This window comes from Clytia hemisphaerica, unplaced genomic scaffold (genome assembly GCF_902728285.1).
Source record: "Clytia hemisphaerica strain Z4C2 unplaced genomic scaffold, Clytia hemisphaerica genome assembly, whole genome shotgun sequence".
Taxonomy (NCBI): domain Eukaryota; kingdom Metazoa; phylum Cnidaria; class Hydrozoa; order Leptothecata; family Clytiidae; genus Clytia; species Clytia hemisphaerica.
The window spans coordinates 240,480-268,310 of NW_027104088.1; the positions used below are offsets into that span (position 1 = coordinate 240,480).

The 27,831-nt window shown below is 38.2% G+C and overlaps 1 protein-coding gene across 1 annotated transcript; it reads left to right on the forward strand.

The window, feature by feature from the left end:
• Positions 1–27,615, forward strand: LOC136812663 (uncharacterized). Its single transcript, XM_067069189.1, has 20 exons — positions 1–65; positions 1,785–1,820; positions 3,228–3,378; positions 4,088–4,197; positions 4,477–4,731; positions 5,946–6,025; positions 6,658–6,787; positions 8,002–8,205; positions 9,371–9,540; positions 10,409–10,574; positions 11,607–13,214; positions 13,670–13,871; positions 14,587–14,768; positions 15,476–15,611; positions 16,355–16,557; positions 17,403–17,531; positions 24,087–24,257; positions 25,549–25,689; positions 26,545–26,676; positions 27,474–27,615. Exons 1-20 carry the CDS (start codon positions 20–22, stop codon positions 27,515–27,517), a joined length of 4,296 nt encoding a protein of 1,431 aa, XP_066925290.1. The 5' UTR covers positions 1–19; the 3' UTR covers positions 27,518–27,615.
• Positions 27,616–27,831: the final 216 nt, after the last annotated feature.

Consider the following 27,831-nt stretch of genomic DNA (forward strand, 5'->3'; position numbering starts at 1 on the left):
TAGATATAGCAGTGACAAAATGCGAACATTTTATGGCCTGCTGGCAGGTTCCATAACACTGATTGGTAAGTAATACTAGTAATAATTTTTCACCCCCTTCTCACAGATCCGGTATAGTATTTTGGTGAAACTTGATGGGGATTGATATTCCCATGTTTTTCATGGCTGGTGATTTGAATTCCATTGTCAGAAAATTAAATGAGGACGGAGAAATAGCACAATATTTTACAGAGAGGATTTTTTATTTTTTCCAATGGGAGAGGGGTCCCACCTGATCTGTGAGATAGGGGTGTACTTTCTAACATACCACATCTGGACTATTCTAATTGAATTCAAAGGGCTCTGACCATAGTCGGGAAATTGATTTTAGTATTTGAACATAAAAGTTATGTTTTAGGTTCTTTAACACACTTTCAACAAAGAATTACCTTTATAAATTGCTTTTTAATCAAATCCCTTATGAGTAATTAAGAATTTAATTGCAAAAATGACGTTATGAACTTTAAAAAGACGTTAATAATATGTTGCATCACCTTCTTTTATAAAAAGTGCTAAGTTTTAATGGGTAATTAACCTTTTTGTTTCAAAGTTCTTTCAAACTGTCCGCAAAGAATTGAACTGTTTTACATTTTTCGGAAAAATTTTCTAAATTAATGCATCAAAAATTATGGCTGTTTTTCTATGAAAAATTGGGATGGAAAATTGGTCAAAAAGCACTATTTTCAAGATTTTGAAGCAAATAAGCTTTTAGAAAAATTTTCCGATAAAAAATAATTATAGTTCGATAAAAGATACACCATATACCGCAAAAAAAATTCAAAATGTTTTTTCTTCGCCGAAACTAAGCTCTTCAAAGTTGAAATACATACTCTTCTTCGCAAAAGTCTTCATTTTCTTCTTCATCAAATTTTTTCATTGCGGTTCTTAAATTTTCAGACTCGCGGATAATTTGGCCTAACAGAATATGTATAACCATGGAGTTAATAAAAATATAACTAACTTTTATTACCTCTATGGTATAACATGCCACAGTTTTGTGGGCTACATCAAGTATAACTTTATATTTTGTAAGTGGCAAATATTAAAAATTCACTATATGGTCAGAGCCCTTAATTGCAACAATTTCAATCACAGTATATAAGGGACTTCTTAAAATTAGCCACTTTATAACATATACGAAAATAAAAGATAGCTGGTTATTATAGTTTTCTTCCTGATCTTGGCTTGGTTGATTGAGATTCATATCTTTCCAAAATATTTCTAATATACACTCCCTTCTCACAGATCCGGTAGGATTTTTTCAGCCAGTGGAAGTGAAAATAATGGACGGAAACTCGATGGGGGTTGATATTCCCATATTTTTTATGGCTGGGGATTTAAATTCTTTTGTTTTCAAGTCAGAAAATCCAGTGGGGATAGGAAAAAGAGCATAATATTTTGCAGTGAGGATTGGTTTATTTGATTATTTTCAATGGGGACAAAACCTGGAGTAAGATTTTTCACCGGGAACGATATTTTGGCCAATTTTTCCAGTGGGAAGGGATCCCAGTGGATCTGTGAGAAGGGGGTGTTTAGAATTTTATACCGCGCATCTCTAAACTCAAAAAGTTTAGTTAAACATTTTCAGCGATAACATTGGATTGCATATGAGTTGGTGAGAAATTTCAAAAGTCAAGTTAAGCTGCAAATTGTTGTACTGTGACAGTTTAAGAGATTATTCTGCATTATTTCATCTTCTCCCAAAGCAAACCTTTAAATCATATCTATGGTTTTTTCCATTTTAGTTTCACTATCGCTTTGCACAAAAGTAGAAAGTACACGTAAGTATATTTATTTTTCTATCTATGTTAACACTGACCGATTTTAAACATTTACACATAAGACACATGCTTCACTGAGGTGGAGGTTTATTTCCACCCGTATACAATTGAGATTACAAGGGTTACCTGCAAGTCCTTCGTCTCGTATAAAAATTCGAATTTCTATCATTATTCGAATCTTTCAATATTTTTTGGCTAATTTCCAGTTCCCGTCAAGGAGAAAATCCTCTTAAAATACTTTCTTTCATTCAATTCAAACCTTGCATTTTTAACAAATTAGATTCCCCGTTCAAGCTGGAATTAGCGAGCGTCAATGTGTTTCTAAAAACGCACAAGGAAGATAATACTGTTTTCTTCAGTCAAATTCACTTAGTTGGTAATCTAGCATGCTAGACGACTAATTCAGACATAATAGAAATAAAGCAAAAATTAATGGAGGGAACAATTTTAGTTTACACAAACTAAATCCCGTAGCAATAATCGTATTCATATAACACCTATACTACTGTATTACACGGGTTATAAACGACGCCAGTCTACTTAGTTAGAAAAAGAATTCACGAATTCTCAGTCTATTTAGTTCCCCATTTTTGGGTTCAGGACCTTTAAACCTCAATGTGTAACGCGTCATTCATAAGATTTTGTTTCTTTAAATCCCCGATCAAAAAATCATTGACAGTCACTTCATTTCCTTCATTGTCGTATTTCCAACAGCGCGGAAAGGAGCGTCATGTGTGAGGTATCTTGTTACCTTGGAAACCAAAAGAAGACAACATAAAATCTAAATAGGAAGGGTATTGGCCATTATGTCGATAGTATAGTAGGCAGCCACCAATCCATTGGCTTTAGATCATCCCTTAAAGAAAAAAGTTCATTCTTATAGAAAGTAAAGTATCTATATAGGTATGTGAATAAGACTAGAGAAAACCTTAGAACTTTCGATTTAAGGGGAATGGTAACTGTTCTAATAGCGCTTCGTTATGCAAACGTCATGATTATTACTTCTCTCATTTGACCGAAATTCAATCCCGCAGTCCTTTTCGTCTTAATTCAAAAGTCGTGAAAGTTATTACTTTTTCTTTGTAATTGAGTGTAATTTGCGTGCAAGCGTAATAAACACAAAGGGAAATGGGATTGAATTTCGGTCAAACAGAAAAATCAATGTCTTTTATTCGCCACTGTATCCAATAGATCTTATCGGAGTTTTTTACTTTTTTTATTTAAAAAAAGCAATGCATTGTGGGATTGTTTCGGGGGTATTACAATAGAAATCTAATAGGAATCCTCGAGGGAGTTCTATTGTAATACTTCCGAACCAATCCCACAATGCATCGTTTTTTTAGAAAATCAAAAACTCCGATAGGGTCTATGAGTCTATTGAATAAACTTTTAATTCTTTTCGTTCAGGTCCTCTTTTTACCCTTGGTGGACAGTTGGAGAATGGCGCAGAAGGTTTAGATTATGATAAAGTTCATTTACATAACCAACACGAGCGCGTTCGAAGGTCTGCTAATCCAGAAGAGGAAAGAATATTCCTTACTTTCAAAGCCTTTGATAGGTACGTAATAATTATAAAAATGTCGATGGAAAAATCACAAGGCATTGTTGGTTGAATTTACAGTGAAAGCATCGCTCTCCCAGTGTCCTTTGAGTGTCATGGTATTTGCCATGGCTTGGCGGCTTGCGTCTGTCAAGTCGCAGTGTCTGTCAGCGCTGTGATTCCTACTCCTTTGTGGGAAAAGGTCCATTCCGATACATTCGGGGGGCTCATATCTATCTATTTAATAATAATCTTCAATAAAAATTTCAAGGGCATTCATTCGACTACGGTGTTAAAGGATATACAACCCCCGTCTAGATCTTACTAAGGGAGATAATATCTAAACAAATGAATGATACAGGGGGATGCTGCTCTTAATAGCACTTATTCCACATGTAAATGTCACAAAATCTAAGGTATCTTGTTACCTTGGAAACCAAAAGAAAGCAGCAAAAATCTAAATAGGAAGTTTATTGGCCATTACATCAATAGTATAGTAGGGAGCCGCCAATACTTTGGCTTACTATCCAGAATCTCTAGAACAAGGTACAAAACTAATACAACATCGATTGTTCATCGAATTATTGAGAGTTAGCTATTTAGTCCCTCTAAAGAGTTGTCTAAGTAGGACCAAAATATTTTAAAAAAAGTCTCCCTTCCTCTAAAATCTCATTTCTCCTTCGTGAACAAAAAATTTTACCTTAAGCAAATTATCTTTTTATTTCAGGGAGTTTAATATTGAGCTTCACCACGATCCGTGGAAGATTTTGGATTTCAAAAGTTCAGGAAACAATGGGCCTGACATTTCAAAATATCTTTACAGTGGATGGTTAAAAGGTAAATACTGTGTAGATAAGCTAGCTTGCATAAAATGTTGGTTTAACTGCGATATATAAGCAGTAACGTAGACAGAAGAGGCGCAAAATCTGCTCTCCTACACACATTTTGCGCCCCCTTGTCTACGCTACTGTCTAAGTCCCAAAAAAGTTGTAAAAAATAGCTATATCTAGAGGTATAATCTGCTTAAACTTAGGTGATGCCTAACTTTCCGAAGCTCATTTTTCAACTATCTGATCTTTTTCCGCTATAATTTCTTATTTTTTCAAAATGTTTTAGATGAATCAAATACACGTGTTAGTGGTTCAGTACGCAACGGAATTTTACAAGCCACCATTTACATCAATGACAAACCAACTTTCAAAATCGAATCTAGTCAACGGTACCCTGAGATCCCTTCGGAGAAATATCATTCACTAATTTATCATTATTCTGATGTCAAAAAATTAAAGTCATCAAATTTTGGCAAAATGGCTGGCGCCGCTCAAATTCCGATGGATGACGCTATGGAGGTCCCAGAATCTCTAGAACAAGGTACAAAACTAATATAATATCGATTGTTCATCGAATTATTGGGAGTTAGCGTATTACTTCGAATAAACGTCCCTCCTAAAAGGAAAATTATTAAATAAACACCCCCTTAAATAAACGCCCCCTTCTAGGGCAGGGGCGTTTATTAGAAACTTGTGACTTTAATACTTCAATACCAGTGTTGATTGGGCTTGAAAAGGAAGATTTTAGTCATTTCTTGTAACCAGAGCAGTTTTCGATGCAATTTTAATCGGTGAACCAAAGAAATTTTGATAAAGAACTAAAACAAAGGGTATATTTGCTCTAAATAGACTAAAATAATTTGATAAACGCCCCCCTTCTTTTAAACGCCCCCGTCGAATAAACGCCCCTCCTAAAATCAAAAAAAATTAAATAAACACCCTGGGCGTTTATTCGAAGTAATACGGTAGCTATTCCATTCCATACGAAGTGGAGATGGAGATTTTTAGAAGCTCTTGTTTGATAACCTCCTAAGGAGCGTCGTTTTAGATTTAACAACCTGGATTTCACCTTTTAGGTCACAAAATACCTTTCTTGACCAAGACCCCCCCAGACTTTTATTTCATATATTATTTTCGGAATAGCATATTTGCATATGAAGAGATAGTAATCGACGATGATCCACATACCATCCAGCTGGCACACAACATTGTTTCGACGTCCATCTAATGTTCATAACGTCAATATAACGTTAGATGAACGTTGAAACAACGCCAGCTGGGCAGGTTCTGTAGGAGGAATGGCTCACTAGATTTCGTAGATTTTTCACAACAATTGAATTTAGCCCATACAAAGGAAGGAATTTTAAAGTCTTTAAAAATCAGGTGAAAAAATACATATCCATACATTTTGAGTAACAAAAGGTGCTTTTGGTTCATTTTGAAATTTATTTTTATTTTGAAAGCTTCGGCCTCAACAGAGTACCATCATCAGTAAAAAATTTGTTATGTGAAAAAATGATGCTTTCAAAAGTAAAAGAGGCCCCCCAGCGGCACCCCTAATCACGCAAAAAAATTTTCTCTATCACGCATCACGAAAATCGCTAAAATTTGTCATCACGCAAAAAATAGTGAAAAATAGCCCAAATCACGCATCACGCCACAAATTTTTGCCCCATCACGCATGAACCGCTGGGGGGGGGGCCTCGTAAAACCAATTTTGAAATAGGGACATATTTTTTCATTGGTTCATTATAGCAAAAGAACACAAACATTCGAGACAAAGAAGAAGTACACCTTTCGATCCAGCCAGAAAAGAATGCCTCGTATTGATGGTTGTAAGTCAACCCTTTATATTGGATCTATTACCAGCTAGCACAGAACGTTTTTTCGACGTTCATCCAATGTTCGCAACGTCCAAATAACGTTAGATGAACGCTGAAACAATGTTGTGTGCCAGCTGGGAACGCTTCTCCAAACACTCAAAGCCCAACTTTCCGAAAATTTTTTTGGATTTTAGACATGATTCAATTTTAGTCGAAATGAAACTTTTAGGAGAAATACGCATGGAATTCAACTAATTCAGTACTACCCAGATAAATTTCTTTCATTTATGAACAATCCTTTTCGACGTGTACGCCGAAAAGATAGATCTTGGAAAGAGCTTTCCAACGAACCCAAACCTTATTTCACCATTTTATTTGAAGTTTACATACCATGGCTTCGAAAGACTCCTTAAATTTCAGTTTCTAATACTTACCGTGGCAGATCCGAACAAACTAGTTCTTGTTTAGACGTCGCGGCTGTAAAATACACGGCCGCGTATTCTAACTCACGGCCGCGTATTCTAACTCGCGGCCGCGTGTTTTAAGCCCCGGTGGCTAAACAAGAACTAGATTTTTCGGATCTGCCACGGTAAATACTCTACTGTATGAGTTAAAAGGACTTTCTTCTTATTTTCATACAACAGGCTGACTACACTTATGTGGCCGCACATAATTACGACATTGAAGAAGCTTATTTAAAAATGGCAACCACATTTGATGCTGCCAAACAAATTTATGAACAAAGCGACTTTGATGGTGATGGAAATGCTGATGGTTTGTTTCTTGTTTAAATGTGTCACACAACGTCGTTTCAACGCTTTTCTAATGTTCACAACGTCCATATAACGTTAGATGAACGTTGAAACAACGTTGTGAACGTTGAAACAGTGTTGTGTGCCAGCTGGGATACTTGTCACTACAGTAGAATCTCTTTAACTCGAACCTCTATAAGGACATACCTCGAATGTCTAATTAACTCGAACAAGTTTTCTCATCCCTTTAGTTAACAATGCCTTATAAACTCTACTCCATAACTCGAATAACGTTATGTTCCCCGTGCGGGTTCGAGAATACACTATATCGACTTCCTTTCTTACTCCACTTCTCTCTTAGACTAATAAACGACGTCGTTTTATTTCGCTTCAGCTTAAGCTTGCAATGGGCTCTATTTCTAGATATGTTCACCGCTCTTTCCAAACCACTCTCCCGCAGCAATTTCTATTTTTTTACAAGAACTCTTAATAAGCACTATTCCCGCGTTCCCGTGTCCAAGGAAAGACAGACGCTTGCTAGTCCAATATCGAATCCTCTTTATTCTCGAATACATCATTTGTGAAAAAATTTGTCGGATAAATATTTCGTAACCCAGCAAATATTTTGTCATTTTTGCAAATTGACTTCCTTCCGAAAAGGTACCATATATAATTGCATTCTTACTCTCGGGTACCTAATAGCCGGGGGGAGGCGCTAATTAATTTTCTTTTAATTAACATTCTTATTCCAGCCCCCCCGCTTATTGGTTTTTGGGAAAAAAAATTTAAATTTTGTGAAAGTTCCCTCTTCTGCCCAAATTCTGCTGTATTAGCCTCCTTTTCGAAATTTTTATTCTAACCCCCCGCTTTTATTAGGTTTTGAGATTTTTTACACACCACCTCCCCCCAACTTATTCCAAACCCACTGGCTGTTAGGTCCCGATAGTAAAGAGAATTTTCAAGTCTTAAAATCAGGGATCCTGATTGGTTACAAATCTCAAATTGGCTTGATTAAAATCAGGTTGATAACACTTGAAAACCATAATGATTTAGTTCGAAATTTCTTCTAAGAGTCTTTATAAAGATGTAATTAAATTTCTCTGGGACGAGATGGAGTTTTTACAAGCTCTTATTTTGATTTGGTTGGTTGGTTTTTGTTACTTTTTCTAAAGAATGCGTCATTTTCATTACTTCAAAGGACCAAGTATTATTAAACTCCATCTCATCTGATTTCAGGGATAACGTTGAGAATCGGTGGATTCAACCGAACGAAGAATTCCACCGAATGCGTTGGAGATGAGTGTCGGTATAACTCGACACTAGGTATAAATGAACTTTTGACGGTTTTCACGACAAACGACCATGGAGACTACTGCTTGGCTTCTCTTTTTGTTGACCGAAATTTTGCACCTGCTGCAACAATTGGTTTAGCGTGGGTTGGTAAGTAAGATTTTTTACTATCATAGTTGGACTAGAAGAGTCTACTTCTCACTGAACTTTGCTTTTTTATAATTTTTTATGACGCTGAGACAGTAAGGTCAGTGACTATGAGTTCTAGAGCAACGAGATAAAGAATTGAGAAAATCGATTTTTATTTTCCGTTTTCAACAAGTGGAAAAGCTTACAACGAAAGATCATAAAGGGTGTCCGGAAAAAAATGTATTGGTTGTAGAAGGTTGTTGTGTGTGTTTAACAAAATGTAAAAAAATATTTACCAACACAATAATTGTTTTTACAACAGTCGTTATTATAAAAAAGAATTAACTTTCTTTACGATTTTTAAGACGTTAAAGTTATTGAAAATTGCTTTTTTTAAAGTTATTCATAAAGATCTCTCATGACAATTAATATGACACAGAGAGAAATTTTGATAAACATTGGAAATTTAGTGAAACACACACAAGAACTTTCTTTCTATAGAAGTGGTACGACTCTATACTTTTTTTCCGGACACCCTGTATAGATGACAATTCTAGCTTGGACGTTGGAGTTGGGTTAGAGCAGAGAATGGATTAGTGACAATGACATTTATCACATAGAGAAAGTGTCTACTTCACATCTATTGTCTCATTTTCAAAACAAAGTTAAAACGCATGCGTGTACTTTTATTTTATAAACTGTTAGTCGTTATTATACGCAAAACACAAAGAGGAATGAATGATGAAATGAAATTAGTCGTTCTTATTAAATGTTGCGAAGTAGGCACTTTCTATCCCCCTCATATATAAATTCGTAATTCACCAAATCAAATAAGTTTGAATCCCCTTAGATCGACTGCTGAATAAAATTCAAATGATTACGAGATCGTAATTTTATTGTGATCTGCTTAAGAAAAACTAATAGCTAAGAAATATTTTCTCGAAGGTTGACTGGATAACATATAAGTTACTATTGCCCACTGAGCAGACGGGGTTACGAATAAGCTAACAGTGATTCTTGTGTTTATCCCATCCTGTTTAAAGCGAATTTGACCTTGCCCTGTTGGCCCACAACGTTATTCCAACGTTCATCTAACGTTATATGGACGTTATGAACATTAGATAAACGTTGAAACAGCGTTGTTTGCCAGCTGGGTAATGACAAGTATTTTTTTATGTCCTGATAGGTGTAATATGTGAAACATACAAGAGATACCGTCTCGACGACGGTGTTACCTTATCGGATAGAACGTATAACACGAATTGGGTGACTATCAATTCTCGGGGAACACCTTTAACAGACGCTGTCGTTGAAATTGTTACTGCACATGAATTTGGCCACAACTATGGAAGTGATGTAAGTACCCAGATAGTCTGGCACGTCAGTCGGGTTGGAACAGTACCTCGTGGGAAAAGTGAGCGTAGGAGTTAGGTAAGCGTAGGAAGAAATTTTGTCGGCGGCAAGGGCTGAAAACCCTTAGTTAATCAGCAGCCTCTCACCAACTTTTGCTCGTTCTCCTACGCAGCTCCTATTTTAGCAAACGCCTGCCGCCTTTATGTTCCCGCCCTCTGACATGATTAATCAACAGACTAGTTTGCTAGTCTAGTACTCAGATGAATTTCTTTTTTCAGAAAAGACAAAAAAACATACAGTTGACGCTCTCTAATTCGACATTATACTATTCGATACGCTCCATTATTTGACAATATTGAAAATCGTCATCAATAAGAAACCCTCACAAACAATACTCTACTATTCGATGCACTCCACTTGAAAATCGAATTAGAGAGCGTCAACTTATTTTAACGGCACGAATAACAAATTTACCATATGATAGAGCTACGGTAAATCGCAAGGTATTAACGATCATTTTTAAGCAATTTATTTTTATTTTTACTGCCTCAAGTGAAGAATCTTATGTCTAACATGGGATTTAGGGAAAACGATTTCGTGCCCAGAGAGATGTGCTAAACAAAAGGGAAAATTATCAATTACTAGTACTTCCTTTCAACTAACTATTGTAAAGATTTTTGTAAGTTTAAGACCATGTTCGCACGTGACGTGGTTCGCTTTCGCTCCGAAACGGAATGAAGCCATTCTATTGGTTAGAAGTGACGTAACATTTGAATGTAACCTATAGAATGGCTTCATTTTATTTCGGAGCGAAATAGAACCGTCACGTGCGAACATGGTCTATTATTTTCTTTCGATAATATTTTTCTAGCATGACAACTCAACTTGTCAACCAAGTGACGTCAGCCCTAATGGTTATTATATTATGAACCCAACAGCTCCACAGAACGGAAATTTGCCAAACGAAAGACAATTTTCTAGATGTAGTTTGAATGAAATGTGGGCTAAGATACAGACACAAGGAGGATGTTTTAAAGGTATGATATCAAACTTACAACAAAAAATTTTGCATGATAGACGACTTCACCTAACCTAGAAATGTAAGCTAGTTTGATTCAGTCACTAAGATAAATCTGATGGTAAGTTGTGACTGAATAACTAATAACAGTATTCCAAGGGCTTCCAAGGCGAACTTAAAATCCGTAAATATAAAAAATCGTTAAAGCGCCGAAAGCGCTATATTGCCATTAGCCGTGTGTCCTAGCCTTGTGAATACGGGCTTAGTTAACTACGCGGTGTATTTAAGGGCGAACACACATGTTTATAAAAGACTTTTTATATAGATTTTTCAGTCGCAAATAAAATTATTTTAGCATTCGAATTTCGCAAAACAAAGTACATATTTGAAGTCTCCATTAAATTTCGCGTTTTTTGATGTATATATGATCAAGGTAATTATTAAAACATAATTACTAATTTGTGGAAAAATGCAAGAATTCTCTAATTTTTAAGTGAATTCTTGAATGCCCGGTACGTGTTAAAAGACGAAGAAAATGAAGCTATATAGTAATGGTGACTTTGTTTGGCTTGTAAGAGGAAGCCCTTAAATAAGCTTTTGCCTAGTTCGAGAAAACTAGGACAAAGACAAAAAATGCCAAGTCAGTCTACCCTTTCTGATAACTGAACGACGTGCAAGGATTAGATATTATAACAAATCTCAAAAATATTTTGTTAAAGTCAATAGACCTGTGAAATATAATTGTATGAATATTGATTTCTCTCAGAAGGGTAGATTCCTGTAAGAAATTTCTCTTTTTTAAATAGCCAACAAGACTATGTGTTTTTTAAGAAACATATTCTACATCTAAAAATACAGAAATTGTTCCTAACTGACTATAAAAACATTAATCACATTAAATGATTCTTATTGCCTTATTGTGTCTTTTTTATGCCTAGATGAGTGACGAAATCGATCATTCACTATGTTAAGACTCTATTCATATGTTAAAAGGAGTATTTATATATTGATATATTCTTCAAACTAATCTATGATTGGTTTCATATTTTAGCTGTGCAATTGAATGAATCCTCATCTTCTGCGATTGTTCCTCAACCAAGTAGTATGCCACTGCCATCAAGCAGTCACATATCTCCTTCTCCAAGTCAATCAGCTCCTCCAATGAGTACCTCAATGTCAGCCTCACCACAGAGTTCAATGCCACCACCACAAAGCTCAATGCCACCACCACAAAGCTCGATGCCACCACCACCACCAAGTTCAATGCCACCACCACAAAGCTCGATGCCACCACCGCAAAGTTCAATGCCACCACCGCAAAGTTCAATGCCACCACCGCAAAGTTCAATGCCACCACCGCAAAGTTCAATGCCACCACCGCAAAGTTCGATGCCTCCACCACGACCAAGTTCAATGCCACCACCACAAAGCTCGATGCCACCACCACAGAGTTCGATGCCGCCACGACAAAGTTCAATGCCACCACCACCACAAAGTTCAATGCCACCACCACAAAGCTCAATGCCGCCACGACCAAGTTCAATGCCACTACCACAAAGCTCAATGCAGCCACCACAAAGTTCAATGCCACCACCACCACCAAGTTCAATGCCACCACCACAAAGCTCAATGCCGCCACGACCAAGTTCAATGCAACCACCACAAAGTTCAATGCAGCCACCGCAAAGCTCAATGCCACCACGACCAAGCTCAATGCCACCACTACAAAGCTCGATGACGCCACGACCAAGTTCAATGCCACCACTACAAAGCTCGATGCCGCCACCACAAAGCTCGATGCCACCACCACCAAGCTCAATGCCACCACTACAAAGCTCGATGCCGCCACGACCAAGTTCAATGCCACCTCCACAAAGCTCGATGCCACCACCACCAAGCTCAATGCCACCACGACTAAGTTCAATGCAACCACCACAAAGCTCAATGCCACCACCACAAAGCTCGATGCCGCCTCCACAAAGCTCGATGCCACCACGACCAAGTTCAATGCCACCACCACAAAGTTCGATGCCACCACCACAAAGTTCGATGCCACCACGACCAAGTTCAATGCAACCACCACAAAGCTCAATGCAACCACCACAAAGTTCAATGCCACCACCACAAAGCTCGATGCCACCACGACCAAGTTCAATACCACCACCACAAAGCTCGATGCCACCACGACCAAGTTCAATGCCACCACCGCAAAGCTCGATGCCACCACAACCAAGCTCAATGCAACCACCACATAGTTCAATGCCACCACGACCAAGTTCAATGCAACCACCACAAAGTTCAATGCCACCACGACCAAGCTCAATGCCGCCACCACAAAGCTCAATGCCACCACCACAAAGTTCAATGCTATCACGACCAAGCTCAATGCCACCACGACAAAGCTCAATGCCACCACCACAAAGCTCGATGCCACCACGACCAAGCTCAATGCCACCACTACAAAGCTCGATGCCGCCAAGACCAAGCTCAATGCCACCACTACAAAGCTCGATGCCGCCACCGCAAAGCTCGATGCCACCACAGCAAAGTTCAATCACACCCTCTCCCAGCGTCCCAACACCACCAGCCACGAGTGCTCCACCTCCAACTCCACCTCCAGTACCTGAAATTCCCAAAATTCGAAGATTGTCGCTTAGTGGTGAGAAGTGAACCTTGACCAACACAGATTAAACTTTTTTTCTTGCTTTGTTGAGAATTATAATTTTAAGATTATTTCATACTCTTCCTTTTCGCTGAATTTCATCAAAATTCATATTTAATTATTGGAGATGGTTGTAGTAAGTTTACCGTTTTGTCATTTTGGCATGCTTACATCATTGGCAATCCGGAGAATAAACGTAAACTACCAAAGTCGATAGAAAAAAAATATTACAATAAATGCCTAGGGACTTCAAGAGTTAAATTTTGTTCCTAAAAAGTTACATAATTGACGTAACCACGTCTGATTCATATAAAGTTATATTAAAGGATCAAAATACCGAGAATCTGACAAACAGACACGTGCCTTCCCAGCTGGCACACATGCACGTTATGAGCGTTAGATAAACGTCAAAAAAACTATTCTATTCTATAAAATTGATCATTCTTTTTCAGAGTCATGTGATTCCGGCTTGGAAATAACACGTGTGTCTATCCTAGGTGCAAACCCTCTTCTCTTTGACGCCCCATTATCAAACAGTTTAGGACCACGTTTGCAAGTCATTAAGAACAATGGTGCAAGTGCAGCACTTCCTAATGAGAATGTGTTCATTACCGAAGGGAGTGAATCAACGTGCGAGGATGCCACCGATTCATGGTAAAATTGTTAGTTTGATTCGCAGATCTTTTAACAGTACTCTCTATAAGAAACTTTATCGTTTGAGGATTAGGGAAACCTAAAAGTTTTGTTTAGATATGAATTGTTGTAGCAGTGTATTTCTTTTTTTGACAATATTATAGCCTCCGTGCATGGCGTCCTAAAGTTACTCTAGAACGCCATGCTTCCGTACTAGAAAGGAAACAGAAATAAAAACAACACCGTAGGACGAGACAAAATCATTTTAAATATTTTCAAAGTCGTGTGACCCTGATTGAAAGTGATCTAGAGGAGATGTTAAAAAAATACACCGAACGGGAAAAAGCAAACATTAGATTCAATCCACCAAAAGAAAATATATGTACGATGCAAAGTTTAAAACTTTCAAACCTTAGAACAGTTACAAGCTTCACTTAAAGGGACATAACAGTACTCGCGAAATTTGTAAACAAACTGTATGCAGCGGATACAAAATCAAAACAAATATCACATGTCAAAATAAAAAATCAAACCAAATATGGCTAATTTTGATTGTTCAATTGTTTTACAAGTTTGTTTTGGACACGTGATTTTAATTGTTCTCTTTAATGACACGTAGTTCGCGCAATGTTTACATTTTACTACTTTAATGTCCCTTTAACCTCTTTAGGGTATAACAATCTAATAACCTGGAAAGAGGATCTGATTAATTTTCTGTTTTTTGAATACTAAATAGGGGTGAAGACGAGGACTCAAAGTTGTATCAAAACATGGTTTGCTTGAACAACACAAAATATGGTGCAGCTAATTTAACGTATATCGATGGTGCAGGAAAACAATGGTCTATTATTATGGTCAAATTTATCGGAAATGGTGGCTGCAAGAAGGAAGAGTCTAAATTCCAAAAACCGCAACCAGGTAAAGAAATTATCAAAAAAGCAATAGAAAAAAGCTGGCATTTGACTGTTCCAGAACATGTCCGTATATGGGGGGGGTGGAAGATATAGTGTCCGGAGTGTCCGGTGGTAGTGAAAAATCTACAAAACTTGCCCTGTCCGGGGGGTGAAATTGCTCTGTTTGAGGGTAACTTTGCTCGATTTGAGGGTTATCTTGAATGTCCAGGGGGTCAACTGATGCTTTTCCGGGGGGGGGGGGTTCACAATTCACAATGTTCGGGGGTAAATTTCTAAAAAATGTTATATTCTCCACCCCCTATTCAAATTTTTTTCTGGAAAGCCCATTCCAATAAACGACAGTTTCCAGACAACATTTCCAGCAACGAAACTTTGGATTGGTGTTCAATCTATTATTGCTTAAGCCATTTTTCAGTCAAGATTAATTTTTTCGCGACCGTAGCATAAAGGTAGAGCATCCAGCTACGGTGCGCAAGGTTGTGGGTTCGATCCCCAGCCGGTTCATATCAAAGATTCCCAAAATGGTACTTGATACCTCTCTGCTTGATGCTCAGCAACTAAAGAGACGGATCAATGGTAAATGAAGAAATCCAGTGAAGGAGTGGCGCCCTCCCCTACCTTCGGGTATACAGCTATACGAAAAAGGAGCCTTCGGGTCGCCCTCGACTGCAGTCGCAAACTAATTATTTTTACTATTTTTCTAACTTTCAGGCAGCAATGTCATAACACCAAAAGACGAAGAAAATTCGAAATGTAGACCAGCTGAAGCAACAAAACCGAAATCGATTCGTGCTACTGTACCACAATTCATGTTAGATGTTGTCTCAAACCCTAAAATCGTATTCAGGTTAGTAAGCTTCAGTTTCTAAGCTCTAGTTTGGACGGCCAACTTTCAGCCCTGCCTGTTCTAAATGCTAGAGTAGGCAAAAAGTGGACACAAAGTTGGCAGTTGAAATCTTTGTTTGAAAAAAAATTGAAATATGTCATTGCATTGATGTCAAAAGAGGGCAATGCTTTGACTTTTGAATGCCAACTTTATGCTCACTTTGATTCACAATTAGAACAGGCAGGGAGAAAAATATGTATACTGGATATTGTGTATATCATCCCTTCAAGACAAACAGTGAACTTCTAAAGACGGGACATTCTCCTTAAAATGGACTGATCCAACTAAAACAGTAAAAACCTTTCATGGAAGAAATGTTTCGAGTAGTGTTCCTTATATCACAAGCTCTATCGAAAAACCGATCAAATTAGTAGCCGTCCACCATTGAGTTTCAAGCCCGAAGGGCTAGAGGAGAAACTTTAACCTTTCTCAGGCAAGAGAAATTGAAGCCACTTATTTCCCATCCAAAACGCACATAGACCACGTCGAAATCATGACGACGCATTGTATCTAGTGGTTCCTTTGTTTTGGAGGACTACATTTTTAGATCTTAGTTTCAATTCGGCGTTTGTGTAAAATCTACGCGATGGCGTTCTGGATGGAAAATAAGTGGTTTCATTTCCCATCCAGGAGTCTCGCCTCTAGCCCTTCAGGCTTGAAACTCAAAGCCGTCCACTTATGAACAGTTTTCCATTTTTCTTTAGAACTTTGTTTATCTGGGGGAAACCACCACCACACGTTCGAGCATTTAGTTCATACAGTTTACTTGAGAAATTTGCAAGAGTAGATGGCATTCGATTGTTACTTATCATTGAGATTAGTGGTGGACAACTTGATGCTGAGTTTGAAATTGGAGGTGGCTCCTCCTCTAAGAGAAGAAGAAGACGGTCCATCCCTGATAACCCTGGTAAGACAACCATACCTGCTTGACAATTCTTTATCTACAGTCCCAAAAAAAGCAGAACATTATTTTATATTAAATCAAATCCTCGAAACTCATTATCTAAACTGGGCTTAGAAATAATTGAAATTTAAGATCAAGCAGGATAGACCTTTTCATAAATTACTTCACGAACATCACTTGCCTCGTATTCAAACAATTACCATGGTGATTATGTCCCTGGAGACATTAAATTTTTTGTTATGAATAGAAAGTAGTTTTAATAAAAGCTGCTGGGAGTTAATCATCATGGTAATAATTTCAAAACGAGGCAAGTGATGTTCGTAACGTAATTTACGAAAAGGCCTATCCTGCTTGATAATACAGTAGAGCTGTAAGGGATTGGAAAAATTGCGATTGCTATATACTTAACATCCGTACAGTGAATAGGGCTGGGGTTTAGAGGGACAAACGTATATCTCAAGATTTGTTTTTTAATTAAATTGATCCTAAAATCTATGTCAAAAAAGTGCGCGGTCATAAATTTCCAGCCAGCTTTTGTATAATATGTATGATTGATGTTAAAGTAATTTTCGTAGCACCTTTCGATCAAAAGCAGCAAATTTTATTCTTCGTTCTTCTTTTTGGACGAATTTTGAAATCTAATTTGTGAAAAATATAAGTGTATTCAAATATCTTTCCAATGATACCAAACTTTTTATTATTTATCGACAACTGGTTGGAAAGTGGTGTTATGGCCAAAAATAGAAACAGTGTACACCTTTTCGACACGGATTTTAGCCTAGAATAGTTTTCAAAGATTTCTTGAAAATGAAATTTTCACAAATCTAAGTTGGATATTTTCTTCATAGTGGTTGACGATACACTCGGAGATGGAGAGTCGATTTCTATCGCGATGGAAGCTGTGACAAACAGTGGTGCTTCTTTTGGAACACCCTTCTCCGCACCGCTCAGTACATTACCAGCTGGAGTTGAACCAGGTAGGCTCAAAAAATTGTAACGGCCTTTGTCGAGACACCAACTAGAAATCATTTAATGTGTGAAAACTCCTAAAATCAATTTAATATGGCATACTGGAGAAGTGGGACGTGGGACGGTGGGACGCTCAGGTGGGACGCTCGAGTGGGACGCTCAGGTGGGACGCTAAGGTGGGACGCTAAGGTGGGACGCTAAGGTGGGACGGTAGTGGGACGCTAAGGTGGGACGGTAGTGGGACGGTAGTGGGACGGTAATGGGACGCTAAGGTGGGACGGTAGTGGGACGCTCAGGTGGGACTGTAGTGGGACGCTCTCTCGTAAGGCTTTTGTATTTTTGCTTCTCTGATAATTATGTACGAGTAAAAAAGAACTCAATATGAGTAAATGAATACTTTCACAAAACACATATACATGATCTGTTCTTCAGTTTTCAACCTACACAGGATTTCGGCCAAAATATATATATTGATTTTTTTTATCATATAGTGGATGATAAACGAATAATAATAATATTCAAATTCGATGTTTGATCGAAAAGCTACCAAGCAATATGCGTGCGAGTCAGAAATAAACACCGGAAAATGTGTAATCAATTTCTGGCTCCTTATCTTCAGGCTCCTTATTGTCTAATTTATAGAACAATTTTATTATTTTCCAACACTTTCAATCCTTTGCAACTTTGTCTAGGCTAAATCTGGGAAAACCTAATGGCCAGTAAAACTTTTTTACCCCCCTTTAATCATATATAACAGGTTTCAATAGGTTTTAGATTCTTCACACTAAGGTTTTTACAAAAGTGGTCCAGCAGCAGCCTGACTATATTTCGAAGAGTTTATATTTATTGAGAATAACAAAGTAATCATTCGAATCAGAGGGGTTTCCCCAGAAACACGATTTTGAATTCGAATGAAAAGAAAACATTCTAATTGTAATAAAGGGCTTTCCCCTCAGCATGAGTGGGACGGTAGTGGGACGTTCAAGTGGGACGCTCTTTTATTAGAATATTGTCTTTTTGTATTTATAATTATTTAATGAAAAATGTGAAATCAATTTCTGGCTCCTTTTCTTTTGGTTTGGCTAGTAATTTATAGAACACTACTGTAAGTCTGCGATAACGTATTTCGAAAAAAAATGATGCACAAACAAATGAAAATAAAACCAAAAAACTCAATAAAAATCTAAAAACAACTTTCAACGATGGACACGCGACTTTAAAAATCTTTAGCCTAGTCAACTTCATAAAATTTGATGAAAGAAGTTTTTGGGCGCCACGTGTATGTTTCACCTCACGGGTTTTCCCTTTTCACGTGAACAATGTGGATACTTTTATTATTCATGCTGATGGTGTAACCCTTTGTTGTCGATTCGAATGTTTTCCTTTCATTCGAATTTTGAATTCGAAAAGTAAACATCTTGTCTCTGGGGAAATCCCTGTGATTGGAATGTTCATTTTTTATATGATACTCTTTAAAATCAGTTCTCGCAGATTTAGACATTTAGCCTCTAGGCTAAAAAGAGCGTTAGAATTGTTGAAATTGCTCTGTAAATTACACAATTGAATTACACAAAAAGAGCCAAGAGGAGGAGCCAGAAATTGATTTATCTGACTGACTAGCTTTTTGTGTCTTTGTAGCTTCGATCAAATTGATTTTGTTATTATTTTATAATCCATTCACTATGAAAAAAGTCAAAAACATTTCGATCGATCTGTGTATTGTTTATAAGTACTTGACCTGTCCCTCTTCACTGTATTATAAAAAGAAAAAGACAAAATACATATAAAAGAGCGTCCCACTACCGTCCCACCTTAGCGTCCCACTACCGTCCCACCTTAGCGTCCCACTACCGTCCCACTTTAGCGTCCCACCTTAGCGTCCCACTACCGTCCCACCTTAGCGTCCCACTACCGTCCCACCTTAGCGTCCCACTACCGTCCCACCTTAGCGTCCCACTACCGTCCCACTTTAGCGTCCCACTACCGTCCCACCTTAGCGTCCCACTACCGTCCCACTTTAGCGTCCCACTACCGTCCCACTTTAGCGTCCCACTACCGTCCCACTTTAGCGTCCCACTACCGTCCCACCTTAGCGTCCCACTACCGTCCCACTTGAGCGTCCCACCTGAGCGTCCCACTCGAGCGTCCCACCTGAGCGTCCCACCGTCCCACGTCCCACTTCTCCAGTATGCCATTTAATATTCCTAAGCTTTCCCTAGTCTTTTCCATACCGAGCACCTTTATAGGGCATACTGGAGAAGTGGGACGTGGGACGGTGGGACGCTCAGGTGGGACGTTCAGGTGGGACGCTCAGGTGGGACGCTCAAGTGGGACGGTAGTGGGACGCTAAAGTGGGACGGTAGTGGGACGCTAAGGTGGGACGGTAGTGGGACGCTAAAGTGGGACGGTAGTGGGACGCTAAGGTGGGACGGTAGTGGGACGCTAAGGTGGGACGGTAGTGGGACGCTAAGGTGGGACGGTAGTGGGACGCTAAGGTGGGACGGTAGTGGGACGCTAAGGTGGGACGGTAGTGGGACGCTAAAGTGGGACGGTAGTGGGACGCTAAGGGGACGGTAGTGGACGCTAAGGTGGGACGGTAGTGGGACGCTAAGGTGGGACGGTAGTGGGACGCTAAGGTGGGACGGTAGTGGGACGCTAAGGTGGGACGGTAGTGGGGACGCTAAGGTGGACGGTAGTGGGACGCTAAGGTGGGACGGTAGGGGACGCTCAAGTGGGACGGTAGTGGGACGCTCTTTTATATGTATTTTGTCTTTTTCTTTTTATAATACAGTGAAGAGGGACAGGTCAAGTACTTATAAACAATACACAGATCGATCGAAATGTTTTTGACATTTTTCATAGTGAATGGATTATAAAATGATAACATAATCAATTTGATCGAAGCTACAAAGACCTAGCCCATGAGGTCCAAGGTCAGTTCACCCGTATATGCAGTTTTTTATAAGGATTTTTGAATTGCGTAGTTTCGTATCGGTACGATAGTACATTGCTAGCGAGCCGGACTCAGAATCAATGGCAAGAGACATTGGTAGTTCGAGCCAGGGTCAAATTTTCAGTTTTGAAAAAAAATTCTAAGGCCTTCTAAGTCGCAAGGCGTTCTAATCATTTAGCTACATTTCACTCTTGGTGTTTTCAAGTTAGTCTTTAATTATTGCAAATATGAATTAAAAAGGAAAATACTTTCATTTGTCTTTTTTTCTACGCTCAATGTCAATTTTCAGGATAGGACTCGAGGTTTGTTTACATCAGAGGAAACCCCGTTCTATTTAATTGTTAAAAAAATTCCATGACACAGCATTCGAAAAAGTAGAATAATTGGGCTTTCCACAAGTATATTACTTTTTGATAAATACAACGAGATTGCTCACGGAAATATCTAACCCGGGCCTGTCAATCATTTTCTAGACCTGTCAATCACTTTTTTGGCAGCATATTCAGTCAGTTTTGCTTTTCTTTTCATCGTGGTTCTGAAAAAAGTGTTTATAAGATATAATAAAAAAAGACGAAAGCCGATTTTTTAGCATTTTTTTAGTTGAAAGTTTTGGAACATTAGATTTTCGAGACAAGGGAAAGTCATAACTCTTGACTCTTGACTCTCCACCCGCTATCAACCTTATCCATTTTGAAATACTGTACTTGAATCAAACTGCATTGAGCTGAGGTGACACTCCGGGGGGGGGGGGGGTTACCAATTGACAGTATGCTTTAGCGTGGGCGGCCGCCAATACGCCATCGGAATATCAGATAGCCTAAACCGCTGCAGATACCCGTCGCGGCGTCGGTCAATTTGCCTGACTGCCCCCCCCCCCCCCCAATTTTTGTTTCTTAAAATTTTAACGGAAATTTTCAAAAATATCAATAAGAGCTCATAAAACCAGAAAAAGTTTGATCAATGTTGACAAAACAGACAAAATAACACAATTTTCGTCGCACCCGTATAGGATTCAAACTCTCTATAATCATTACCCTTAAGTTGCCGTTTCATCGACTTATCCACTCGGCCACGCAGCTGATGTGCAAGAGAAGTGAACAATGATTATCATGAGACCTTTATTTTGCCATGACTTGTATAATTTTACCCTGTCAAGGTATTGACTTCTTAAAGAAATGATTTTAGATTATTTCCAACATGCAAGAGCCGATTGCACTAAATATATATGACACTCGAAAACTATCATGTTATATTTTTTTGTAATTAAATCTTGCATCAGCAGTTTCGAAACAAAAGCATGCTATATTTTTATGTAAAATTATTTTTATAAAGAGAAACGCTTCCTAGGATTAAAGGAAATAAACCAGCTGTGCTGGAAGGTCAGCCCGAAAGGATAAGAAAGATTAGAAGATAAGAAGATTAAAATAATTAATTCAAGGAAAACTAGTTGTCCCTTATTTTCCAAGGAGAATTAGTTATCGCGTATTTTCCAAGGAAATTTAGTTATTGCGTATTTTCCAAGGAAATTTAGTTATTGCGTATTTTCCAAGGAAGATCACTAGACCGTATTTTCCAAGGAAAATCACTGGTCCGTATTTTCTAAGGAAAATAGTTGTTGCGTATTTTCCAAGGAAAATTAGTTGTTGCGTATTTTCCAAAGAAATTTAGTTATTGCGTATTTTCCAAGGAAGATCACTAGACCGTATTTTCCAAGGAAAATCACTGGTCCGTATTTTCTGAGGAAAATTAGTTGTTGCGTATTTTCCAAGGAAAATCCTTTGTTCCGTTCTTTCCCACGTATTCTCCAAGGAAAATCACAGCACTTTATTGATTTTCTTTTGAAAGAAAAGGTATTTCCCTTGCAAAAAATACAAAATAACTGAAATTCCTTGAGCAATCATTAGTTGAATTTTTCTTTTTGAAAAAGAAGATTATTATTCCCTTGAGAAACCACAGAAAATCAATTTCCTATGCGAAAATTCATAGCCTGTCTTATTTAATTGGAAATACAGATTTTATTTATTTTTCTCTTGGAAAACTGCTCAGAATGATGATTTCACAAACTGGGGGGAGGAGTCTTCAAAAGTCATGCATCCGACATGTTTCTAGGTCCAACAGCTAAAAGTCCGATAAGGCAATCGAAGGTTGCTCCAGTTTTTCCGAACCGATTTTGTCCGGCAAAAAGTGTCAAAAGAATATTTGTTTCAGAAAAAAACGTTATTAGCCTGTCTGACTAGCCAACCAATTTTTAACACTTCAAAGTAGGCGGAGGACCGTGTCCGTCTAGTACAGACTTTTAAACTAAATTTAGGGAAAAAATCTCTCAAAGGGTCCCAAAATCATCAAAATTTTGTCTCTCAAAGGGACGATTTTCGATTTTTGCCTCGGACATACCTGTCACCTCGCAAACCTAGTACCCCCCCCCCCCGGAGCATCCGTACCCCTTTTTGCCAATACCCCCCCCCATGTATATCTCGAGGAAAGTGTATTGGAACTTTGTATGATTCAAAGACAGATTTTGGATGAAAATTGTATCAAAAGTATCAAAAGATTAAAGGACAACAACAAGATCTGCTATTTAAAAAGATAAATTTATCGTCCTCCGTGCTTGAAAAATCAATATTTTTGATTAGGTCTGAAATATTTTTGATCCCTGTGGATAGATCAGTTTAGAAAAGAAAAAAAAATACGTGTGGGGGAATTGAACCCTGGACCACCTGACCTTGAATCTGATGCTCTATCGACTGAACTAGTTAATCATGTTTCTATGGCGAGAGCAAATGTCTTTATATTACTATAAAAAGTAATAAAAAATGACGTAATGCAATTGCGTAAAACATTTTCATTCGCGCATACAAACAATAGGCAGGATTTTCATTGTTATTTTGTCGATACTGGCGTAATCATTTGAGAGTATTCCTTAGCGTCCCACTACCGTCCCACCTTTAGCGTCCCACTACCGTCCCACCTTAGCGTCCCACTACCGTCCCACTTTAGCGTCCCACTACCGTCCCACCTAGCGTCCCACTACGTCCCACCCTTAGCGTCCCACTACCGTCCCACCTTAGCGTCCCACTACCGTCCCACCTTAGCGTCCCACTACCGTCCCACCTTAGCGTCCCACTACCGTCCCACTTTAGCGTCCCACTACCGTCCCACTTAGCGTCCCACTACCCGTCCCACCTTAGCGTCCCACTACCGTCCCACCTTTAGCGTCCCACTACCGTCCCACCTTAGCGTCCCACTACCGTCCCACTTGAGCGTCCCACCTGAGCGTCCCACCTGAGCGTCCCACCGTCCCACGTCCCACTTCTCCAGTATGCCCCTTTATAGTGATCGCGTGTTATCTCACGTGCATTTTTATTTCTATACCTACATTTATTTGTATAAGCCTAAAAACTAACGCCTCACAAAATCGTGTAATTTCGTACCAAGAATTAATTGCACTTGTTTGATTTTACTCTTAGAGAACAAAATGAGACTAGGTGCGAGTTTGGGTTAGATGGCCCGAGAAAAAGTTTAATGTTTATTAGTTTTTCTTTTAAATTGTGTGTACTTCATGGTCTGGTCTAAAGTTAAAATATCTAAATATTTACTGTATCATTTGTAGGTGTGTTATGCGAAAAAGAGAAAGATTGTGTCTGTTTGAACGTAGCTGAAGTGAACAGTACTTATTTGAATGAAGACATCACTTTCAATGGATTGAATGACACACAGGTCAATTCGTCACTGACAGCTATGGGAAAATGGAGTGCAGTTGCTGTACAAACACTTTGTAAAGGTGAGGGAATCATTTTTAAAAGCTGAGGCTACAGACACTTGCGTCGCAACTACTTTCATTTAATGCTACTAGGGTGGTATGAGTACATACTCCCAGGTCACTCTAGTAAGTGCCCCTTTGTGCTAGTTAAATTTTTGAAAATTTTCCAGTTGGGCATACATATTTCTTCTGCCAATATTGTTTACATTATTAAAATGCCCAAATTATCTTAAAAAGACTTTTCTATTACGACATCCTCACTCCCCTGTTTATCGCATGGTGCAAAAAAATTGAGCAATCTGAGATCGGCTTAGAACGAATGCATAGACGTGTTATTCACCAAAAACAGTGCAAATAAGTCCCAGAAACAGTGCAAATATTGAAGGAAAACGGTGAAAATACAAGCGAAAAATTCGATTGCACTCTGCACTATGCGATAACTAATACTTATTCCTCTTCCCTTATTATCAATCACCCGAGTACAAAGGGTTTTAATCTACCTAAAGCTTTCATTAAACAAGATAAATGTGAGGTAAGCATCCTATCATGCCCACACTCTTTGTATTCTTAACAGATGTTCACTACGGAAAGGGATTTACACGTTTTTTTTCATAAGAACAAAATATATAAGAACATAAGGCTTCGATAGCGCTAAAATGTTAAGAACAAGTTAAGAACATTTTAAGGCTTTGCGGACCTTAAACACCCGATTTTAAAGGAAACTTGACAAAAATATTCCAAAAATGGCAAAAATAAGAACATGTTGAGAATATTCTTAGGCTTAAAACTAAAAAATGTTAAGAACATCCCAAGGCTTCAAAAATCTTCTTATAAAAAAAAAACGTGTAATCTAATACTAGCCTGTACAAACCTCTACAAAACCCAAGGTAAAGATGACACGGCAAAATTTTTCAAAATTAAAAAGAATCACTCGTGGGTAGTGTGGTCCTTACTAATCTAATACTAAAAGACCCTCGTGTAAAGAGTTAAACGTTACCTACGTAAGAAGCACCCTAGTAACCCTAGCAACCAATCAGGATTAAAGGTCAGTCTCCACTTTCGCACGAAATGGGCGACAGTTTTTTTCCAACTTTTTTGCCTGAAAAAAAAGATTACGTCATAAAAAAGTTTCCCAACAAAAAAAAGTGAAGGAAGTTCTACTTTTTTCATCCGTTACGTCAATTTTGACCAATGGAATTGCTTCATTTTTCAACCGATCAATGACCTTACAAAAACGTCAAAAAGTTTTCGCTCATGTCGCGCGAAAGTGGAGACCGGCCTTAACCTTTACCTTTCCATGTATTCTTAACAGATGTTCAATGCAACGCGACCGCTTTGTTGGAAGCAGAAAACGGAATCCAAACGGATCTTACTCTTATGACTGATGATTTGAATTTGGCTTCAACAACAAGACTTGCACTTCGAAAACAAATTGATTGCGCCTTGAATAACGGTAAGTACATATAATACAGTAGGTTCACCTTGCAAATCCTGCCATTGTAACACGCATGCGTAATTTGTCGTTCTTTTAAACCACATGTAGTTAATTCTCGTCATAAACAAAGAGGAATGAATCGGTCGGGATTGTGGACGGCGAAATTTGTCGTTCTTTTTGACTATTTCTTTTAATGCAGGTTTTGTTAGATAGACCGCCTCAATAATCGCATTTATAAAGCGAGATTCTTATGGGTATTAGTAACTGTGTTAAATCGTTATAGTCTCTATAACTCGAACACGAACAGGAAATCGTGATTTGTTAGGGTCACTAAGCCCCGCGTGGGCTAGAGAGGAAGCTTCAACTTTTCTCCAGCAAGAAAAAGTAAAGTCTACAGATTTGGGCTGCTTTTAGAATAGTGGATTATATCTAGCCCTTTCTTTGTTTTCAAGCGGTATATTTTCCCAAATCTGGCGATTGGGTGTTACATTCAATCTGTCGTTTGTGTGAAAAGTTCAAGGGAGCTCGAGCTAAAGTGACTCTACTCTAATGGGGTTCTAAACCTGTCCGTACATTATCAGTAAAACATCTTTCACGTCATTTAAAATCGAGACTTGTGATAGACTATACTATAAGTCTAAGGCAAATCACTATCTAAGAAATAAGCCCAAAAAGCCGAAGAAAATTCGTAAACGGTTTTTTTTGCCGAAAAGAGTTCACAGTCGGTAGAGTTTGCCAGTTTCTTTGAAACTCTCCCACCGATTTTTTCCCGTATACCGCCATAACGCCATACCGCAATATTTTCCCACCTTTTCTATCACTGTAACGGACGATAGCATCGTCTTGACTTGTGACTACTATCGAACTTTTTAGGAACACGCTCTGAACTTTTCGACAAATACGAAGGATTATGTAAACGGATTGTTTACATCTCAAGTTCAAAAGAAGACTTATCCATCAAGAAGACAATTCTTGAAAAAGAACGCATCCGTTGCGATAACAGAAGTAAGTAGTTTATGAGGGCGTATTGATGACCACCTACGCAAAAGCTCTACAGCTATTGTTGAAGCGGGATTTTTTTCTGATTGACATTTTAAACTGCTACGTAGGGATTTTTTGTTGTATCTCAGCTTGCGCAAAACGTTGACAAACCTTTTAATTGTAGTGCCTTGTCACATACAATATAAATTTATCACCCTCGTTTTTCGTCTTTTTTAACTTTTTTGAAAAGTAATTTTTTAGCATTTAGGCCATAGCTTATAATCTAGTTGACCAAATTTAACAAATAACCCTTCAAAATTTTTCCTTCCTCTTTTCAATGCATTGATTCTTTAACAGCTCATAGAACGTGAGAAATTCACTTCAAATAAGGAGATTTTTTTTCTGGGACACCTTACTTGAATTTAGAGAACTAATACATTTTAATAAAAATCTTTCATCCCTCCTATATTTTTTCATATGAGGTGTACCTATAGGCTCCGCTGTGATCTATGCAACACTTTAATGCTGTGACCTATGCTACATTTGATACCACCCTAAAAGGCCTGTTCATAGCTTCTCCAGAAATTATTGGTTCATGTAGGGTGGAGGATATGTCCAGGGGGAGGAGTAGTAGTGAAAAATCTACAAAATTTGCCTTGTCCCGGGGGTAAACTTGCTCTGTTTTGGAATAGTTTTGAATGTTTGCTGTCCGGCAGGTCAATGTTCGGGGGGCTAAATTTCTAAAATAAAATAATAACCCCTTTATTCCATTATTTTCTGGAAGAGCGCATTCTTACATATACGCTGCATTGTCTTTACAGGTTGGTTACGAAGAGTGCTTGAAGACGGATGGCGTAAAAATTAAGAAGATTTCTGACATACACAGATATTTTATTTATAAATTAATTAATTATTCTTGCTGAACAATTAGAATGAGTTGATCTCAATTTAAATTTATTAATATGACCATAGTATAAGAAAGCCGCGGCTGGAATGATGACGCTATTGTTTTTGTCGTAAATGGATGTTCTATCTGTGTCTCCGTGGTTTATAAGAACTAAGTCGAAGGTAACAAAATCCTTAACCTTAAAAGTGTTCATAATATTCAATTGAAGAACAATTACTTTTCAAGTCTCAACTTTTTCTAACTATCCTCTCTTATTACCTTATTTGAAGTAT